We start from the raw sequence: 20961 nt of genomic DNA, 5'->3' as shown, positions 1-20961 counted from the left end.
GTAAAAATACTCTTAGTCATACCTGAATATTAATTACATCTTGATTCTTTTAGAGAAGCCTAAAAAGTGAAAAGTTGGGGGAAAAAATATAATTTTTGATTAATGTGCAGAAGTTGCATTCTGTTGTATTGTAAAAGGCAAATGTGAAAGATCTCTTGCTTTCAGTAAATCCCCCTTGCAATTCATATAGAAAGTTGTTGAACTCTCAGAACATCCTCTTAATTCTCAGTGATTTTTGTCCTATCACACATACCTTTTAATTTAACAGTATTGAATAACTGCAAAGAGAATAACATAAGAGAGTCTGGTAAGATTTTGGGGTGGATAAGAATTACTAAAGGTTTCTGTTTTGGTTTAGTTTTATACCATTTCTCTATTAAGAAATCATAATAATGCAACAACAAAATCAAATTACAACCTGTGGCTGAAGGTTAGCTGTATTAATGCTTTCAGCATCTTTTCCAGTCACTGGTTTTATAGTAATTTTCTTTCAGGATTTTCCAGGTGCTTTTACATTAAATTTTGTTTACTTTAGAGTTGCTAGTGTATGTGGGGCTTTCTGTTTTGTTGTTGTATTGTCATCATTCAGCCAAAGTCTGCCTCGTGGAAAAGCGAAGTCTGTGAAGTTGGATGAGGTTTTTTTAGTTAAAAACTCTGGGAACATCAAGAGTCGTGTCTACATCCTCCTGTGATAAAAACAGGGAAATTTCTGTGTTGGCTAAATTGCAGTGTATTGTTAAGTCATGTATTATTGTAAATCTGCAACTTCCCACTACTGGGATTTCTGACTCACCAAACCCTCTGAGCTGCAGTGATGAAGACAATGCATCAAGGAGACGAGGACCGTTTTGGCTGTGACATGTTTATTAAATCTCTGTTAGATAATGGCACTGCAGGAAGGAAGGCTGGAAATTGGTCCATGTGGTCAGAAACTTCCAGGAATGGGCAGCAATTTTAATAGCTCCCATTGCTCATATTTTCTTTTCCTATGAAATATTTTATTTACCTGTTTTTATAGCCACATGCAAGAGATTCATTGCGTGCCAGCCTGCAAGTTTTATCCCTGAAAAATAAAACCGGGGGGCTTTAATATGGGAGAACCTCCTGTAAATGTGCAAGGGAAGCTCTCATCAGACCTTCTGGGAATGGCAGCACTGAATGTGCAGTGTTTAACTACCCAGCGTGCATGGTTGGGGCTTCTGTTACATCTCAGGCATGAGAAGTACTGGGAGAAGGTGCCATTCCTGGGTACACTGTGAAACTGAAATTACTGGCAGGCTTAGGGGAGAAAGAAATGGACATCATCTTATAGGAGGAAACGTAAGGCTTAGTTGAATTGTGAGTGTCAGCTCCTCTCATTTTAAACTCTCTCTTCCCACCCTCCCACCCTCCCCTTCTTTTCTTTTTCTTTCTTTTGTTACCTTGCAATCCATCTTTGGCACTTGGGAGGCAGGCCCTTTTGCTCTTTGAATTTTGCAGTTCATGTGGCAGGCATATCCACATGTTTCGAGTGTAGCCGCCTTTTGCTTGGTCCTGAGACTCTGCATTTAAGTGGGCACATGTGTCAGCAAAACAGGACTTGGGGACAAATTAGATGAGTAAACTGATACTTCATCCTGTGATCCATCTCCTCCAGTTGGTGCCTCCTACAAATGCTGTTTCCTTTGCTGTTTTGGGATTTTGTTTGGGGTTTTTTTGGGGGGGTTGTTGTTGTGTTTTTTTTCTTGCATGACCAGCTCAGGCAAACCATTTGCTTCTCCCTCACAGCAGTGCTGGAAAGTCGGAGAGGATATGACCTTAGATCAGTCATTCTGTGGTAGCAGCGCAACACCATTCCTCTGTTGCCATGCAAAACAATCACTCTTATCAGCTTAATTGTCTGGGATGTCTCATAGCAGTGCACATGGCTATTTCAGACATCCAGGTTGTTTTCCATGTAAAACAGATTGTCGCATGCTGTACCTCCCAAGCATCAATTCAGAAAACCTTTTACACACCCGAGTTCATTTAAACAGCTTGCTCATGCAGAACAGTATCCCAGCAATGAAAATAGGGTGGAAGTGAAGAAGGCAATGGGTCATGTCTAAAGGGTGATGGCGGGAAAGATTAACATGTCAGTGGGGAGCTTTGAGAAAAATGGGGTTATGGCTGGAGTGGGAGTTTCCAGCAGCAGTGAGACTTGACAACATGTATGTCACATCAGTTACAATTAAAAATTGATGGAGTGTAAAGGTGCCAGGGAGATTTAACGAAGGGAGGAAGTAATATGAATAAATAGCATAAAATACACTAACCTTAAGATTGCCTCAGTTCTTGCTCCCAGCCATTTCATTTCCACTGCTGCTTCTTTGTTTTTACATCTTTCTGTATGTTTTATTTTCTTTTCTTGGGGGTGGGGGAAATCATCAAATGCTCTGTGGTGGTTTCCTAAGGTGGAGCACAGACACCCTTCTTAGTGCCTAGCTTGCATTTGCTGTTGACCAGCACCCTCAGTTCACCTTTTTCCTAGGTCCTCACCACTCTGTTCTGCATGCTGAGCCCCTGCTGACTGCTAGACGCTCATTGTCTGCCATAATTCAGTGCTAAGCTGCTATGAGGGCCAGAGACCTGCACTCAGAAATCCCTGTGGTGCTGAGCTGCTTTGTTCTGTTGTGGTTTTTGCAGGGTACAGAGGGGCATTTGCTTGATTCGTTAGTAAATTTGGGGTTGTAGCTTGTCACTGCAAATGCCAAAGAACAAGGTACAAGAGGACTGGAGGTGCTGGGGAAGTAAAGGCCAACTGGTTTGTTTCTAATTTTCCCGTGCAGCATGTGCTTTTGGTGGGGACTGTGCAAACAAGCCTGTGAGATACAGTCTCTGAGGGTTTTAGCAGGTCTGTCCTCTTTGCATGTCATGGAAACAGCACAATTTTTCACAGTGTCAGTGGAGATGGGACAGGTCCTTTTGTCACTCAAACCAAGCAAGTGTTTGAAGGAAATGTTCAGAGATGCAGTACATTTCACTGTCAAATTAATGCAGAGGCAGCCATTTCACAGTGCCTCCCCCTGCTTGAGCTGGCAACACGAGCGCTATGTGCTTGCTCACTCAGAGCAGCCTCCTTTTGGCACGCTGTCTGTAGATTTCATTCTTCTACTCAGTGTTCCTCCTTCCAGGTCATTGATCTCCAAATCAGGCCAGAAGACAGCATGACCCCATTTGTGTCACAGGCCCTCTCTGTGCTGAAGCATCACGTTCACTAACTCACTCTGCCTTCAGTCTGCTTTGTAACCTGTCTGCAACGGCTTCCCTTTCCCTGGGTTGCTCTTGCTGGCCTTAGAAGGTCAGTCATTTGTAGGGTCCAAGACTGAAAGCTTGCTCAAAGTCTAACTGACATTCTTAGTTTCCTGTTGACGCTGTTATTTCGTACTGTGACTTTATCAGACTGTTAGACCTGATCTTCCTGTCTCGGTGTTGCTGAGAGCTTAGTCAAACTTGCTTTTTTATTAGCTTCCATCATTTTGCTTTGTTCTTTAAAAAGCACCTGGGCTTGGACTTTATTTTTTTTTAATTGCTGTTGTTATTGACAGCGACTTATGCAGGGTTGCCTTGGGTCAGTCAAACCTGCTTCCTGGTGCTTGTTCTCCTTAGTTGTCTCCATTCTGTACAAGCTGTTGTCCAACAGCAGGTGGGGAGTGTGGGGGTCCTGCCAGTCCTGCAATGGAGCTCAGAGGTCAGGGAGCAAGAGGTAGCAGCAGGTACGCTCGCATCCTTGATCAGCTCCAGTAGTTACTCAGCAAGGAGGAGTCTCTGTGAGCTCTCAGCTCCAGCACACTGCTTTTGCTAGTCCTTTGTAACCTTATGATACTCACTCTTGAGACAGAACAGGACTTTGTCTGGCTGGTACTTTTTAACAGCTATTTACTTGCTAATTACAGCTACTTGTGGTAGTAGTTCCCTGGTCATCACTGAGACATGACCAGTAATACCTGTTAGATTAAATAAACTGTAACTGGACCTTGCTGATCTCTTTAACATTTTTGGCAAATACTGAAAACCCTCTTTCCCCTTCAATCTTAAGCAGTCTCTCCTTGCTATAAATAATACACTCTTGGTGACTCCATTCTAAAAGCATATGGAAAACTGCTTCTGAGCTGAAGGATTGGCTGTGAGTGTGTCTATCAGCAGGGCCATTTTGGCAGCTTAATGAGATGACTATTTAGGCAGCTGGAGATCAAGCTTTCAGAAATACTGAGCATGGTTGTTCTTCATAGGAAACCAGACACTTCAGAAATGGTTTCCTATTGATTCTGGGAAGGAATGCAGTTGTTGAAAGAAACCAAACTTCCAGCACGGAAATTCAGGGAATAACAGCCTAGGTTCTGGCCAACATGTAGGGACCTTGGCCAGCTGCACAGGCGGGGGCGGATCTGTTCCGCCAGAGTTATAAGCAAACTCTCTTGGCAAGCAGACTGTTATTTGGGTTTGCTGAAGCACTGAAGTACTGCTGCCCATTGGCCTCCTGGACCTCTGTGCACTCCCAAAATGTGGGAGCTACTGGTTACTGACTATTCTTTGCAAGGGGTCTTCAGGAATTTCTGCCAGAATTGCACCTACAGGAACCGGTCCAATTCAACAGGAAAGCATGTGTGTGCTGGCAGCATCCCACTGTGGGCTCACGTTCGTAACAAAGTGCGCAGAGATAAGGTTGGCCTGACTTGCTTGTCTGTTATTTCTTGGGGTCTCTGTGGTGTGAGCAAGCAGGGAGAAACCTTCCTCCCTGCTGGCTGTCTTTTTGGGGGAGTGGGGAAGGGTGTGAGGGGACTTGTCTCTGTAGCTGTCAGCAGCATTGGGCTGGTTTGATGATCTGAAAGAGTGTGAGCATGATTGCATCTAAGATCTCCCAGAATATATTGTAGCTGCCATTGTTTCAACACTTACCTCTGCCTGTCAGAGAACTCTGCTTTTGCACGAGTTCTGTGAGAGAGAGGACCTGTGCTGCAGAAGTAGCTGTAGTTACTGTCTTTTTGTTTGCTGATGCCAGTAAACTCAAAATGCAGAGTCTACTGCAGTTGCCTCCTCCTGGTCTTACCGTGTCTCGCTGTTCTAGAGCCAAGTGTTAAAAAAACATCTCAGGAGGCGCTGAAGCCTGCTTGCTTTGGCTGGTTCTGATTGCTGGTGGAAGTCCCCATGGAGACAGCTCTTTTCTCTCTTTTGCCAGTCTAGCTCGAGCAGAGTGCCACTCTTCAGGCATTCAGATGTGTTTGCACTCTCCCTGCAGTATTGGAATTGCTGGGTGATAGTTTGAGTACTTGAGTCAGCTACTGCCCAGCCTCACAGCTGTCCACTCAAAAGAGATCAAGCAAAGCTGAAAATGTGAGATCGGGGCTTTGCATCAGAACTTGTTTCTGTTTAATGAGCTCTTGCAATAGCAGGGCCAGGTGTTCTTCCTGCCTGCACGCTCAAATAGAAATGAAAAGGAATAGGCAGGTTGAAGGAGGACAGCTTTCCATTTCTGGGCCAGTTTTCTCCATTTCTCCTGTCAGATCCTGACAGAGGTTTGGTTTATTTAAAGTTACTTGTCTCTGTATAGATCACTTCATGGTACTCTTCTTTGACCTTCCTGGCTTTTTATTTCAGTGCAGTGATTTCACACTCATCCAACCTCACCTGTCTTTAGAAAACTGCAGAGGGAGACAGTTCCTCTATTTCAAATCAGAGCTTTTCCAGAAATCTCTCCTCCTGTCTTCTGACTCCTAGCCCTGTGGGATAGGACAAATTTGGCTGGCTGTTAATGTGCCTGTTGTGCTACAGCAATGAATGTAGTCTCTTTTTCTATGAAAGCTGAGGTTATTGGCTTTCAAACATTGATTTTGCTTGCTGAGGTTGCCTTTGTTGTTGAGCAGACACTGTACACATGTTGCTGGATTTTCCATGTGTGTGAGTCCTCATCAGCTCTGCTTGGAGAACTGCACAATATCTGAATAGCCTATCACCTGAAACTGGGAAAACCTTGGAATGTGTGTTTTCCTATGGAAAAGAAATAACATGTTGAAAACAGTAGTGCTCTGCTTACTTACAGAAGCCTTTCAGATTTGCTGATTTCTCTGCAGTCTGTTCCTAACTCATGGGTAATTTGCATGTTTTTCAGCTGGACCCACAGGCATTGCAGGACAAAGACTGGCAACGCACAGTCATCTCAATGAATGGAGTAAGTATGGAGAACAGAAGTTAGCACTGCTTCTGTACCTCTTATGTGCTTTACTTCTTTGCTCTTCATTGCAGTGTTGAAAAACCAACGTTTGAAAATTAACAGCTGTTTTCTTTCACTCAGGTTGAAGTGAAGCTGTCAGTAAAGTTTACCAGCAGGGAGTTTAGCCTGAAAAGGATGCCATCCCGGAAGCAGACTGGGGTTTTTGGGGTCAAGATCGCTATTGTCACCAAGTAAGCTGCTGGGTCATATTTCTCCCGACTGTATTTTGGAAAGCCAGCTAGGCAGTGGGTTGTGCTTGTCTTCACCCCACTGCGGGATTTGTCAGTCCAGCCTGCTCCATTCACGTGGAGTGTAGATGGCTGTGGCTGCAGAAGGGAGGTGATGTACATTCTCTGAGCTTCATGTTTTGCAGGGGGAAAAAACAGTGTGCACACAGTCTTTGAAACCCAGGGTGTTTACTTAGAGCATATCACTTTCCTGAGTGCCGGAAATACCCCTTGCCCCTGTACTCTGTAGTTAGCTGACTTGGTCACAAGTTTCCAGAGCCACCGAACAGTGATGTTTCCTTTCCATAATCAGAAATGTCCAGGTTTTTTGGATCCTGTTGTATTATTTTAACCCCCGATCTTTTGTCATGAATCATTTGCCAGAAGAAAGCCATTTGTTCTGTTATATAGTTTGGGAAGTGTGGGATTTCCTCCCTATGGAATTGCATTCATTTAAAAGCAACAGCGTTGCTATGTATTCAAGGACTGTTTGGGAATCCTCTCGTTACCTGCGCAGAGTCACAGGCTCTGGGGGCACTGGGACTTGGCCAAAGCCAGGCTGAGACCGCCAGAAAACCCTTTCCAGTTTTAAAAGGAATTTTTTGGCTCAGACTTGATTGCCTGCTCATACTTTCTCCCACCCTGTTTTCCAGAAGAGGTTTGCGCAGTAAAATGATGGGGTGATTTTTAACCAGCCAGGTGGCTGGGGTAACAAGCATTGAGGGCACAGGCTGTACTGAACTCTTCTATCTGGCTTGCTTAAAGGAGAGAGAGATCAAAGGTGCCTTACATAGTGCGCCAGTGTGTGGAAGAGATAGAGCGGCGTGGAATGGAAGAGGTGGGCATCTACCGTGTCTCTGGGGTTGCAACCGATATCCAAGCTTTGAAAGCTGCCTTCGATGTCAGTAAGTATTTGTGTCTGATGTTTCCTTTGCACTGTGAGAACTTGCATGAGCTCCCTGTCAGGTGGCTGTGCTAATTTTAATCTTATGTTCCCCAAGAAGCATTAAGAGGTAGAGATTCTCACACAAGGAGAATCATTTTAACCCTGGCTGTGTGTTTTAATTAATATTCTTCAGCTACAGATAAACCCAAGGCATACAATTGGATGGATCCTTATACCAAATAATGCGTGTGTTATTCTTCCCAGCAGACATGACATAGTGGGTTTGCCTGCCTTGCCAAATCTTTGTAAATGGCAGACACTTTCCTCAGGGGAAGCAGCAGCAATCAGAAGTCATAATTTCCTCACTGTTGTGATGTCTCCAAAATAATAAAGTCCTTGGAATGAACAAAGTTTTGTGCAAGGAAGCCAGCAAAAAAACCCCAACATTCTAAGGCTGAGTAGGAAGGGTGTTTACAAAAGTGGAGTTAGGTGGTCAGGGCTGACGAGTTCTTTTCTTAACTCAGTCTAGATTGATGTGTGCAGATCATAAAATTAGATAATTTTGACCAACCTTTGTAAAGCTTTCTTTGATCTTCAGCAGAAAAGGGCTCCTTACTGCATTTAAAAGAACGGTGTGTATCTCCCAGTAGGCATCCTCCAAATTGCTGAGGTACTAAAAGTGAAATTGTGCCCTACCTCCAGCCTCCACATGATGGTCCAAAGACTGCTCTGGCCACACTCGAGCTCCCTTTTGATGCGAGCAGTCATGAGGCCTGTGCCAGGTGCCCAAATTCACCCTCCCGGCACGTTTTTCCCCCACTTATTTTATGCAGTATCTTCCTTCTTCTGTTTTCTTTTCATTCCCCCTAAGCTACCAAAAACATTGGTTTATGAATCTTTCCTAGTGCAAGTAAGGGTGTTTTGTATCTTGAAAACCAACTTTTTTCATTTATATTAAACCCTGTTTTACACTAAACTCGTGAAACCAGTGCTGGCTCTGCTGGTTGGCCTGCTTGTTTTAGGGAAAGGGGGTTGTTTCGTTGTTCTTAGTAGTAGCAAAATGGAAATGTGAAGCCCTGAATTGCCTGTGTGCTTCAGCTGTGTTCAGTGGGGAATTAGACAGCCTCAGAGTCTCTTATTCTAAGCTGTTAGAGGCAGGGAATTGGAATAACAACTGTTGTCACTAACAAAAGTTGAAATGCATATAAATACACTCAAGCCGGGTTTGTTGCAGATCAGGCTGAGGTTGTTGGCACAGCCCAGCTAACCCTGGGTAGTGCGAGGTTCCCTCAACTCCGTCTAAAGCTCTAAACTGTTTGCAGTCATTTGTGCAGCACTTCTCAGAACTACTTGTCAGAAGGTATCTCATTTAATCTGGAGAAATGTAAACAGGAAAACTCTCAGCTATTTGGGCAAAGACAAAGAATAACAGAGAGCCAAAGCAAGAAAAAAAATGAATGCAACGCCAGCAGCTTCTTTACTGTGCTTCCCCTCTTCCAGATAACAAAGACGTGTCAGTGATGATGAGCGAGATGGATGTTAACGCCATTGCAGGCACCTTGAAACTGTACTTCCGGGAACTGCCTGAACCCCTCTTTACGGACGAACTGTACCCCAACTTTGCTGAGGGCATTGGTAGGTAGTAGCAGAAATAACCCTTGATAACTGAAACTCTTCTGCAGGAGGCTGCTCCTAAAGCAACACAAAACTGTATTGGCAGTGTTGGAGAGAAGCCCAGAACAAGTTGTTAGGGAAGTGAAATGGAGCTCAGCAGTGAACGCTGGAGTGACATCTTCTTCCTGTGAGCTTGAATGTGGGCAATTCCCGTGCATTTTTGTAAGCTGAAAATGTCCAGGTTTCTGAAGAATAGGTTAAGGATAGAATGACAGCCTAGCTGTTGAGGCTGTGCATGCTTTTTGCCCCGTTCAGTCTTCCAGGGAAGTTCTTGGGGGTGGGGGGGGCAGGGTGGGTATACCTTGTCGTATCTGGATGCACAGGAAGAACGTCGTAACAGTTGAAAGTCTGAAAGCACTTGAATTGCTTGAGAGAAAAGGATTCTTTACACATGTATGAAATAAAGGAAAGAGAACCTGTGGGGTACTGATGTGCAGCTCTGACCTCCCAACCTACAATGCAATTACAGTCCATTCAGGACCATCCGTATTTGTTGGTTTGGGAAATTATGCAGAAATTATGCAGAAATTCTTGTTCGCTTCTTGTGCTGATGTTTTGTAATTTTCTGTCTTGTAGCACTTTCAGATCCTGTCGCAAAGGAAAGCTGTATGTTGAATCTATTGTTATCGCTTCCAGAACCCAACCTTGTGACATTCCTTTTCCTTTTGGACCATTTAAAAAGGTAATACGTGGATCCTTTAGACACATATTTAATGTGTAAAGTGTCATTATTTTGAAAAGAGCCTTTTCCTTTAATGCTGAATCTCACAAATGAAGAAGCATTTGCTGATTTACTGTGAATGCTGGTCAGGTAACTACTATCTGGTGCTCAGTGAGGTGCTAAACCCTGAGTTCCATTCCCACTCATCCTGAAAGGATTTGAACTGGAGGAAAGAGGTAACAAAACTCTCGGGGCTTATCTACTGCAAATGCAAATTTGTGCTGCAATATCAATGCAAAACTCCATCTGGATACATCTTTTACTGTAAGGTTTTAGAGCAGGAAAAGTTTTAGTGTAAATCGTGAGGCTTTGGCTGTGTCTAAGGACTTGTGAGCCCTGTTTCAGAAGGTGTCTGCAATCTAACATGATTTCTTCTCAAAAATTACAGTACTCTTGCTAACGAGTTGTCAGTTCCTTGCTTAAACTAGTCTTTCCGATCTTGTCTATGTCTCTGTAATAGGGTTGTAACTGTGAAGAAGTATTTCCATGCATTTGATATTAATGCAGTAAGCTTGCTTTACTATATGCGCAATGTGTTAATTTACATATGTGTTTTGTACATACCAGAGACTGTCAGTGGTGAGATGAAAGATGATCTCGTGACTGAGGTTCTGGATTAAAATCCAGGAAATCTGGGTTTTACTTGTGTTTCTGCTGCAGACTTTTCTGCCCTTGGGTACATTTTCTAACCTTTGTGCCTCAGTTTCTCATTTATAAAACCAGGATGAAAAACATTGCTTTATTCCCGTCCCACCTCTCCCTGTCCAGGCAGTAAGCAGCAGTCCCTTTCCTGGTTTAAGCCATGTCTGTAGAGTGCCTGGAGGCTGTGGTTGTGTCACATCAGGCTATTTGCTTTAGATATATAAAATTAATTTAGGCACATATGGAGAGAGTGGTTGGTTGAATGTATCTAAAACTTTTTACAACAGGAGTAAATATGGTTTCTTACTTAAGGACACATCCAAATTCAGGTATTTAAAAAGATCTGCCTTGTTCATTGTTTCTTCTCCCAGGGTTGCTGAGAGGGAAAGCGTTAACAAGATGTCCCTGCATAACCTTGCAACTGTCTTTGGACCAACACTGCTCAGACCTTCAGAGAAGGACAGTAAAATCCCCGCAAACCCGACCCAGCCTATCACAATGACCGATAGTTGGTCACTGGAAGTCATGTCCCAGGTAAAATCCAAAATGTGCTACTGAATCTAGTGAAGACGGGGAAACTTCTGGCAGTCCCCTTGCAAGGCCTGGTGCAGCCACCCTTCTGTGTTTTCCTGATGGTGTTTTTGAAAAACTTGAACACCTTTCACCCTTACAGAGAAACTTTAGACTGTTTGTAGAACTGCCTCTTCAGGCAGTTCAGCTTGCATCTGTACTAATACAGCTTTTCATGAAAAAATGTCAGTATGCACATATTGTGTATGTTTTGTGTTTGTGCATAGCAAGTTGTTGGTTTTTGGGTTTTTTTTTTTTGAGAGCTGTCTCACAGACCCATATTGCTAGCCTGGGATAAAAGGACTGTCAGTGTTCTTCTGCAGTGCTCCTCAATAACCACTTTCAGTTATGCACAACAAGATTCTTCACTACATTCAGCTTTCTTTGGCCACTGCCGCCGTTTGAAGGCAATACAGAGAATTAACACGCAGAGGCTATGTTAGCTACTCAGGCTGTTTTTACATTCTTGATTGAGTAATGGCGAATTGGAGATCACATTTTTCAGTGCAGTGGAACACCAACACGTTGTTACACCCTGCAAGCTGAAAAGTGTTTCTGAAGCACTGCAAGTTTTAATATTCCTGCTTTATTAGAACAAATATGTAACTGCAAGATGTTCCTGTGGAGAGAGCTGCAGGCACGTCTGCCAACGCTGAAAGAGCCAGGATGAGTTAACAAGGCTTTATTATTCCCCCTTTCTTTCTCTTTCCAGGTTCAAGTTCTTCTGTACTTCCTGCAGCTAGAGACTATCCCTACCCCGGACAGCAAGAGGCAAAGCATTCTCTTTTCCACAGAGGTGTAGGTGTCTGCGATACCAACAGGACAGAAAAAAACTGCTCTTGGCATAAACCCGCCTCACCCGAGGAAAAGACGACTGGTGTTTCTTCAGACATTACTGGCCTGTTCCTGTCCTGGGGAATTACGGCCCTCAGTGCTTCTGCTGTGTGTTAACCAGAGACAAGCTGAAGAGAAAGGAGAAGAATCTCTACTCCTGTTTGGTAGGACCAGAACTGAACTGGAGATGGAGCTGTGCAGAATCTCCACTAGAAGGAGCAATAGACACTTGAACAAATGCACCACAGAGTGTGGCTATTATTCTTGTTGGGAATGTGACAGAAGGTATTCTTCATTTTATGGATTTAATTTATCATAAAGAAACTTCCAAGATTTCTACTGGACCACTTGATAGGATACGCCTTTTTGGGTGAGGGGGAGTTAAAGGATATATCACAACTGTGTCTTTAATAACTGCTGTTTTTAAAGTACTGTTCTGGGCCACAAAAATAGCATTGCTTTGCAAGAGGAGAGAAGGGAAGGGTCTGGGATCTAAGATTCCCTCTTCAGAAACTGAAGTCTTGATTTGAACAGAGGTCTAAAAAAATGAAACAGTTTTGTGTACAACTAGAACTGTTGGTTTGTTTGGGTTTTTTTTTTTTCTCTCTCTTCTTTTTCCTTCTTTTTTTTTCTTTTTGTTTTTTTTTTTGTCTCACTCACCCCTTCCCTTGCAAAAGTTTATACAGCTCTAGGGAAGGAGATGCTCTGCTCTTGCCTGTATTGCACTTCTGATGGGTTTTTTGGGGTTAAGGGAGCCAGACCCAATGATGTTACACTATAAATAAATATAGCAAATTAAAGAGAGGCAGGGAGGATTAGAATCAGTGATTCTGTTTGTGATTCTGTTGTTTGTTTGCATATAAATGCAGAGGCAGGATTGCTAAATTCCTGTGCCCCCGCCAAACTTAATGAAAATTAATTGGAAAGACTATTAATTCCCAACACTCCAACGAAAAGGTGTTACTACTGCAAAAATAATTGATGCATTTGTGGACACAAAAAAATAACAAACAGTGGCTATCAGTTGGGCTGGCTGCTTACTCCAGACTTGTATCAGAACATCCCTTTTCTTTTTTTTTCTTTTTTTTTTCTTTTTTTTTTTTTTTTCTTTCTCTGATACTTGAATTTTTGGAGGCTTTGTACATTGCTTCTACAGGAGTCTTTTTCTGATAGATACAAATACTTCGATAGAATGTGTCAGAATGTACTTTACAGACAATCTAGCGAGTATTCTCCAGAAATTCCAACCCTGTTGTAAGAGCAGTGAAGAAATTTCTATGGAACTACATAGAGCAGTACGCAAGGTCTAGCCAAATACCAGATTTGTGTTTCCCTGCCTAAATCGGGTGAAGCCACAGGGTTACACTGGCGTACAGGACAGCAGTATTTGTCTAGGGAACTGGAGGGAAACTCTGACTGCTGCTATCCAGAGCAAAGTGTCCTGGCTGTGAAGCAGTTGTGCCAAACATCTTGGCAGGGTGGGAGCGAGTCCATTTTCACAAACTACTCTGGCCTCCTTTACGTTCTACCCAGTTATGCAGCATCCATGTAGTGGCATCCGTCCATCATCATCCTGGCAAGAAGAAAAGTACAGCTTGAAGACAAGGGAAGGAATCAGCATGAGAAGGGGAGGGAGGGACAGGTTTTGAAAGATTGGTAGTTATGTTGTCAATGTCATTTGAGGGGAAGTACGATAAAGACAGCAACCCCTGTTATGCTGAATTTCACATTTTCTGATGGGTGATCTGCAGCCTCTAAAAAAAAAAATAAAATAAATTACAAAGGAGTCTTTCAAACAAATGGAAAGAAAAAAATTAAAGGGAAACAATTTTGTAGTCACTGTAATTCTGACTGCTGCATAATATTAGAAATTATTGTACTGTGAAGTTGCAAACTCAGAAAGGAAGAAATATAAATTTCAATTTTGTGAGTATATCGATATTTTGCATGCTTTGTAAGGATTCTTATAGGAATTTAATATTGCTTAGTATCCCTCCCTCCTTAGGTCTGGGAGCAAACCTCTTTGTAATGTAATGTACATCTAGAAATTCCTTCTCTCTTGTATGTATTCCCACTACATTCCAACTTCTGAACCCATGAAACAGAAAAAGTGTCTGTAGTAGAAGGTGCTTTTTGGAGGAGGGAGGGAATGAAGGCAAGGAAACTTGAAGGCTTAAGATTTTGTATTTTTTTTATTATTATTTTGCCTTTTTGAAGGTAAAATTTAGTCACAGTCCTGAAAAACTCTGACTTAAGAAAAGTCACGCAGACCAGTGAACCACACTCTATGGGTTGTTTGTTAATGTATCTGTTCTCATTTTTACATAGTGGTTCTATAGCAGTCCTTTTACTGCAAGCTGCACACCCGTCTGTTCCAAGCTGTGTGTGACACATCTGAGGCAGCAGCACTGTTGATAACTTCATGTAAAAGGAAAAAATAACGTCAACCAAACTACACCAGGTGGTTGGGGGATAGCCTTTTCCTTTCAGTGTTTGGAATCTGTGGCTGCTCTTTGCAGTGTTGAAACTGGAAAGCAATACCATAATGACTGTGCCAATTTACTTTTGCCCAATTTTTAAATTTTTATTTATATAGGAGGTAATTTTAATATTAAATTACTGATCTATAGTATGTAACCATGAGAAAATTGCTTTTGCTTTGGTTACTGTTACTAGTTGTTGCTTTTAGTCTCTCATTACAATGCTCAGTTCTAATGTAACATTATCTAACATGCAGGCATGTGGATCAGGGAAAAAGTTAATTTAACGTAACCCATTAATTATTTCTGTTAAGTATGAATATGTTTTCCCCAAAGCTGGTAATTTTGGGCTGGAAAAGATAGCACATCTTATTGCTGATGATGAAATCGTGGACTGATTTGAAATACGAGAATTGATTTCTTGAATTTCCTTTGATTTTGCAATTAAGATTTTTTTCAAATAGTCTTATGTTTTGAGAAATTAAGTATTTCCAGAAGGCTTTTATGTTTTTTTCCCAGGGATGTTGGCTGGGTTTTGTTGGTGGGTTTTGTTTTGTTGTTTTTTTTTTTACTTTGCTATTTTTTTAATAAGCCTTACCATACTTAAACAAAAAGGGAATTGCAAAACTTGGTTTTAGAGAAGGCCTTCTGATTTCTACTCATATATTCCCTTGCGAGTTGCGTCAGAAAACCTAACTCTTCCATTTTCTGTATCAAAAAGGTACAATATAAATGATGTAAGAGCAAACTAGGAAAAAATTGCCCTTTACATATGTACTGGGAGTTTATGCCCTTGCGGTTTCTAGTGTATTGGAGAGACCTTTCTAAAAATGTAGCTTTCAGTAACAGGAATTTGAAATGTTGAAACTTTCAACTGAAGAAATTCAAGTTATTAGGATAGTCTGTGTGTCTCCAGTTTGAGGAGAGGAATAAGCATCAGTTTCCTGGCATTTAGAAACTATTTAAAATGCTCATGTTTGTGGTTTGGTTGGTTTTTTTCAAAACTGAATAGGTTTTTAAGTGAAATTTAAAAAAGTTAAGTAAAGCAAACTATGGGAAAAGTTTTCAAAGATGGACAAGAAGTAAGTTACTAGATCAGCTTCAGCTTTGTGTTTGTGTGTGCTTTGTATGGGAGGAGAGTGTCTGAAACCAAATCAAAACACATCCATTAAAAATGCTGCTGGTGTTCTTTATTCTTGCACAATTTTTAACAAGTTGAGGTAGTAGCTAAGCTATTTCAGGCTGTATTGTAATGCTGCTATTTTTCAGTGTATCAGCTAAGGACAAAATACAGCAGTGTGGTGATTATATTTTGCTGATGCCCACTGCCTGCCTCGGTTCTGACCTGCAGTTGCTAACCCAAGGCCATCGGCGTGCACCGTCTGAAGCAAAACTGCAACTTCTTGTGTTGGCCACAAGGTGGTAGAACCACAGAGTATGTTTATGGGAGATGCAGTATTTTTACAGTTTATTCATTCTACCTGTTTAAAAAACCTGTTTTACGGTTGTTTATGTTAGTTTTCTATGAGTTTATTTAAACAAATGTACTGTTCTTTAAAGCATACATGGATCTCCAGATTTGTTTGTCACCCTTGTAACACTGGAAGGCATCACAATGTGTCATTTATCTTAACGTGCCATTCTTTCAAGTATGTATAGAATGTAAATTGACCAACATGGCTTTTAAAAATGTTTAAAATCTGATGGCAAAAACCCCACCGTCTCTGATTCCTCCCTGGTTAATCCTTTTGTTTCAGTGCTTGGTCATCTACTGGGATAATATTATCAGATGTGGCATTCTTACAGAAATTTTAGTGAGCAATGGAAAATGCTTTAAGAAAAGCCCTTACCCTTTCTCTTTTCACTTCAAGAAGACAGGGACTTCTAAGAACCGAAGACCAATAGGTTCATGCTAGATTTAAGGGACTTGCTTTTGTTTCTTCAAGAAGAAAAATCTGAAAGGGCAATTCCTAAGTAGATACAACCAAATTAATCAAAGTCCTGGTGTAGTTAGTAACTCATTCGTTTATGCCCTCTTAAATTTGTAGTTCAGACATGGTTTTCTTTGTAAACTTTGCTAACATTGTCCTAGTACTGTTAGGAAAACAAAATCTGATGCTATTCACTGTCTTTAACATAAGGTATGTGCAACTGTGATACTGGAGACTTGGATAATAATAATTCTCCATTCTGAAGTAGATTGAAATTAATGTTTATATGTATTCCATGAATTTTCTCATTGAATAGAACTAAATACATGGATTGCCCTTAAAATCAACAGAAGCTCTAAAGGAAGCGCTTACAGTTAATAAGGTTTTGGGGAATAAAAGTAACACAAATTCAAAATAGAAGCATAATTAGAAGTCACTCAGGTCATAGCACCTGGGACGAGATAGAAATTCTCATTTCAGGTGACAGAAGGCGTCTCGTGCCCTAGGTAACTGTGAGCAAAGACTGTCTTGCCAGTAAATCAGTATTAATAGAGGAACACCAGGAATGTAGCTGCTGTAGCCTCCCGGTTCGGATGTGCTGCAACCCCTCTTCCTTGCTACAAAAAGTTCACAGTTCAGTGCTAAGAAAGCAAAGCTTCTCACTTGCTCACTACCTTTTCTTTCCCGCTGTGGCAACAGATAGGGAAGAGCAATAGAGTCCATATATTACCATAAGTGAAACACCACCGCGAAGAAGGAGAAAGCTAATAGAATCAGAAAGTTACTGTTGTGCGAGCTAAAAGTCTGTTACTAGGCTGCAAGAATAAAATGCCACAACATTCTGTTCTGATGAAATGGTTGAAACGGTAGGACCAAAGCGAACCTGAGTGTACATATTACTTTGATTCTTCTCCTTCCATAACCACAGCAGTAGATCTAGGCCTTCCGGGTCAAGCAAATACATAAAAGCTCTTGCCAAGAACCAGGTAATTATTAAATGCCCTAGTTTGCCTCTGCTGTTGATTCTCTTTGTGTTACCATCCATATTGGAATTGCTGGAGACCCCTGTAAGAGCATGCAGGTGAACCATGCCAGTGTGCTCCGTGTCACTTCCTACTGTCATGTCCCACTTTGCAGTAGAAAGACCCCTTCTTTGCAACAGAAACCACTTCATTCTGCATTGCAGAAACTACCACACAGGAGGTTCGGTTTGGAGCAGAGCTATCCCTGGAAAGAACAAAAGTATTTCCAGTCTTCTGGTGCAGAATGGACCAGGTACTGCTAAAACTTCGGGCTCTTGTAGGCCTGCTTTGTGAATTAAGTAAAATTCTATTATTTACACCTGTTCAAGCATATTTGTGAATTAACATCATTGGAGAGTCCCCAAGCCCAGCAGAAGGGTTTGCTCTAGTGCTCTGGCATAACTGCAGGCACGTTCAAATCCTCTTGTCAAAAAGGGGTTCATCAGAATGGAGAAAACTTTTTTTTATTATTTTTTTATTTTTCACTAGAGCTTTGGTTTGTGTAACTGTTTCAGTCGTCTTTTGCCTGGTGGTCAGATGCTCTGAGAACCCAAGGCATTCTACACACGAACTACTTCTCTCATCTGCAGAATGATTTATATGACGAGGCCATCTTATATCCCTGTAGCTGTACAGAAGGGCAGGCTTGTGCACAAAACAGCTTCCTGCCTGGAAGGAGAACACAGCAGCTCTCTGCAGGTGACCCAGAGGAAGGACCACAATGGGTAAAGCCCACCAGTGAGCAGGTGGCCTTGGTCCTTAGATGGTCACATCTGCCCTGGGGCAGTTTGGGCAAGGCTCACAAGGCAGTTAAGGGAAGAGAGAGACTCCTCTGGTTCCTTCTCACTGTGCCTAATTGAATGATCAAATGCCAGTCTACATGGAGTAGCTCAAATTTCCTGCATTTTAGTCCCATTTTTGGAGAAATTAGGATTATGCAGACTCAAGGGATTATGCAGTGAAAATGGATCCGCATCTAAAAACTATTTTGTATATAGTAGGTGGTAACAGAAAAGCTGCCACAGCAAAAGGACATTTCTTTATAACAGCCTCTTTGCATCCCCTTACTGCTTCTCACAGCCTAAGAGAAATCCTGGTTTGGACTTTGCAGTTACATATGAAACTTGTGGAATCCTGGATAAAATTTAGCTACGCAGGGACAGATGTGATTACCAAGGCAGCAAGAGGAGGGTAAGGAATTGGCTGACTGAGAAGCACCACAATAAAACAGTGAATTTAAAAATCATCTCACAGCCAGACCCTGTGAAGTGTTGTCCTTTCTGTCTGTCCAGCAAAAAAAAAAAAACTAAGCCTTCTCTTGCCTATGTAAGTTGTGTAGTTTGTTCTTATCTCTAGTATTACAAGTGTTTATAATCCGTGAAGAATTCCAAGGAAAGGAGTTAAGACTATTTATTTAAATATAAATACAATTAAATTATATAATTAGTGCTAAATTATCAGGTGTAGTTGATAAACAACTTGTTATTGTTTGGATAACTTTGGGTTTCATCAGAGTTAACATTGTTGGCATTGTTTTTACCATGTTAGGGAGTCAATTTTTGACATTTTATACTGCTGTTGCTAGTGCTTCAGTATCTTATTGTGTTCTGTTTTTGGAAAAGAAAACCTAATCTTAATACTTTAATACTGAAAGGTGTTGAATCTACCGCTAAACATCTCTCAGTTTAGGCCCAAAGAGAGGGGGGGAAAAAGGAAAGGGGGAAAAAATAAGGGGGGCGTGAGGGTGGAGGGATTGTTACTCTGGATATTTTTTTTTAAATTTTCTGAGAAAAGTATGAAAAAGGGATCCAAAAACTGTATTTGGGGGGGGGGGGGGGGGGGGGGGGGGGAATCTAAGGCATTTGTAGCCTTTCTTTGTACACAATGTTAAATAAAATCTCCTGTATCTATGTTTGTCAGGTTCTTTTGGTCTTATTTAACTAAAAACTGGGCCTACATGAAAATTGAATGTGTGAATTCCATTCAACTGAGTTTGCTAGGGGTATGAGATTTACCACTGGTGTTTCAAAATAAAAGGTATTTCATGTTTTACAAGGTAAAAGCTGTATCGCTTACAATCTAGAGGTTAGTACAAGTTTATTGCTGAATTTAACTAAAACGACTATAATGTGGGAATATTTACATGTAAGGTAGAGAATTAGCTGAGCAAACCCATCCATTTCCAGATCTGTATTAATCCCTTTGTAGGAGTACTGCTTCAAAACACAGCCCGCCTCAGACCTTGTAAATGTTACAGTTGTGTGCAGAGCACTTTACCTGTAGTTACATATTTGCTAAGGAATCAGCTCTGGCCTCCAAGTTCTTCAAACACTGCATGAAATTAGTGTTTTTGTAGGAATCAATGTGGAAACTGAATCAGTTTAAGTCAAGTTCTCTTGGTACTTTATTTAAATCAATTATTATTTTAATTATTAATGTAATTAAAGTACATTTCTGTTTTATTATAGCCCAAATTTAATATATAAACCTCTTCATAATAAAAACATACCTGCTAGAAAGCTCTCTAGCTGATTTTCATTCAGTGGGGATCACAGAGATCACAGGTCTCAATGGCAATATCCAAAGTAGAGAAAAATGTAGCTGACTGTAGTGTCTTTAAAAGTACACTGAAATGAGATGCAGGTCAAAAAAAATTAAAAAATATCATGCTTATCCCTGAACTGGGATAATAAGGGGAAACTCAATGACTATTAATATTTCCTACCAGTATTGTAGCTGTATAATATAAAATAGTTTTCAGATTGCTTCAATGTGGAGTTCTGCAAAATGGTTCTCTCTCCATGAGAAAGCACACCTTTGTAGTGCAACCACACTGAATGGTATTAGGATGCCTCTGGGTGAGCCTGGGGGTGTCCTGTCCCACACCAGCAGCTCAGCTCACACAGTCATCAAGCTCTTCACTGACTACCAGGCTGGCACTTTTCAGCTGCTTCTCCTAGCTGCTTTCCCTCACTTGAAGACCCTGGGTGAGCAACACTGCTGCTGGCTTCAGGTGAACCACAGAGTGCAAGCTGGTGCAAATTCGGCCAGTATACACTTACAGTACGCTACTTCTCTGTAACGAGAAAGAATGAATGAAACTTCAGGCTGGAGAAGGATGAGAAAGAACATGAGAACATCATAACCATGGATGTTCTGTGCAAACTGCTGCACCCAAGCAGGTGTCTGCATTTTCCAGGCAGCCCCTGCGCTGCTTCCTGAGGGCCTGACAGGCTGCCCTGAGGCAGTTGCTCCCCAGCAGCCCTGCAGGATACAGCTATCCGGCTGAGACAGGATCAGCTGTACCTGATTCGGAGAGATATTTGTCTGCTCTTTGTTAGAAGCCTCCAATTACGGAGATTCTGTAATCCTCTTGGGCAATCTAATCCAGAACATAACCACAATGAGAAAGTTTTCCTAGCAGACAGTTGAATCACTCTTGCACACATCACAGGATATAATGCCGCAATATTATGCAGTTTTCTTCATTCACCTTTTAAGTTCCTGAACTAGGATACATACCAGCCACACGTACTGTCAGCTAGCAGCTTGTTCAGTAATTCACTGAGCTGAACAAATCACATTCTGTTTCCTGCTAGAAAACAGAAAGCAAAGCCCCTTTGTGGGCTACCGTGAGAAATACATTGTACAAAACAAACACACATTTTCCACATCCCTGGTACAGAAGGAATGCTGCTGATTGTAATTGAAATGCCATTTGCTTTCTGACAACTTCAAAATCAGT

General features: G+C 41.6%; 1 protein-coding gene across 2 annotated transcripts in view; it reads left to right on the top strand.

Annotated features, from left to right (window-relative positions):
• BCR (BCR activator of RhoGEF and GTPase) overlaps positions 1-18546 on the top strand; it is a 104769-nt gene extending 86223 nt beyond the window's left edge. For both annotated transcript variants that reach the window (XM_040604544.1, XM_040604554.1), the window contains exons 17-23: positions 6128-6187; positions 6311-6420; positions 7222-7361; positions 8843-8977; positions 9593-9698; positions 10751-10913; positions 11662-18546. In XM_040604544.1, coding sequence (XP_040460478.1) covers positions 6128-6187; positions 6311-6420; positions 7222-7361; positions 8843-8977; positions 9593-9698; positions 10751-10913; positions 11662-11751 — 804 coding nt within the window. In that variant the 3' untranslated portion in view covers positions 11752-18546. The remainder of the gene's footprint in view (positions 1-6127; positions 6188-6310; positions 6421-7221; positions 7362-8842; positions 8978-9592; positions 9699-10750; positions 10914-11661) is intronic.
• Positions 18547-20961: the final 2415 nt, after the last annotated feature.

This window comes from Falco naumanni, chromosome 1 (genome assembly GCF_017639655.2).
Source record: "Falco naumanni isolate bFalNau1 chromosome 1, bFalNau1.pat, whole genome shotgun sequence".
NCBI classification, from domain to species: Eukaryota; Metazoa; Chordata; class Aves; order Falconiformes; family Falconidae; genus Falco; species Falco naumanni.
Note: the sequence above shows the minus strand (reverse complement) of the source record. Positions and strands in the feature narration are given on the sequence as shown.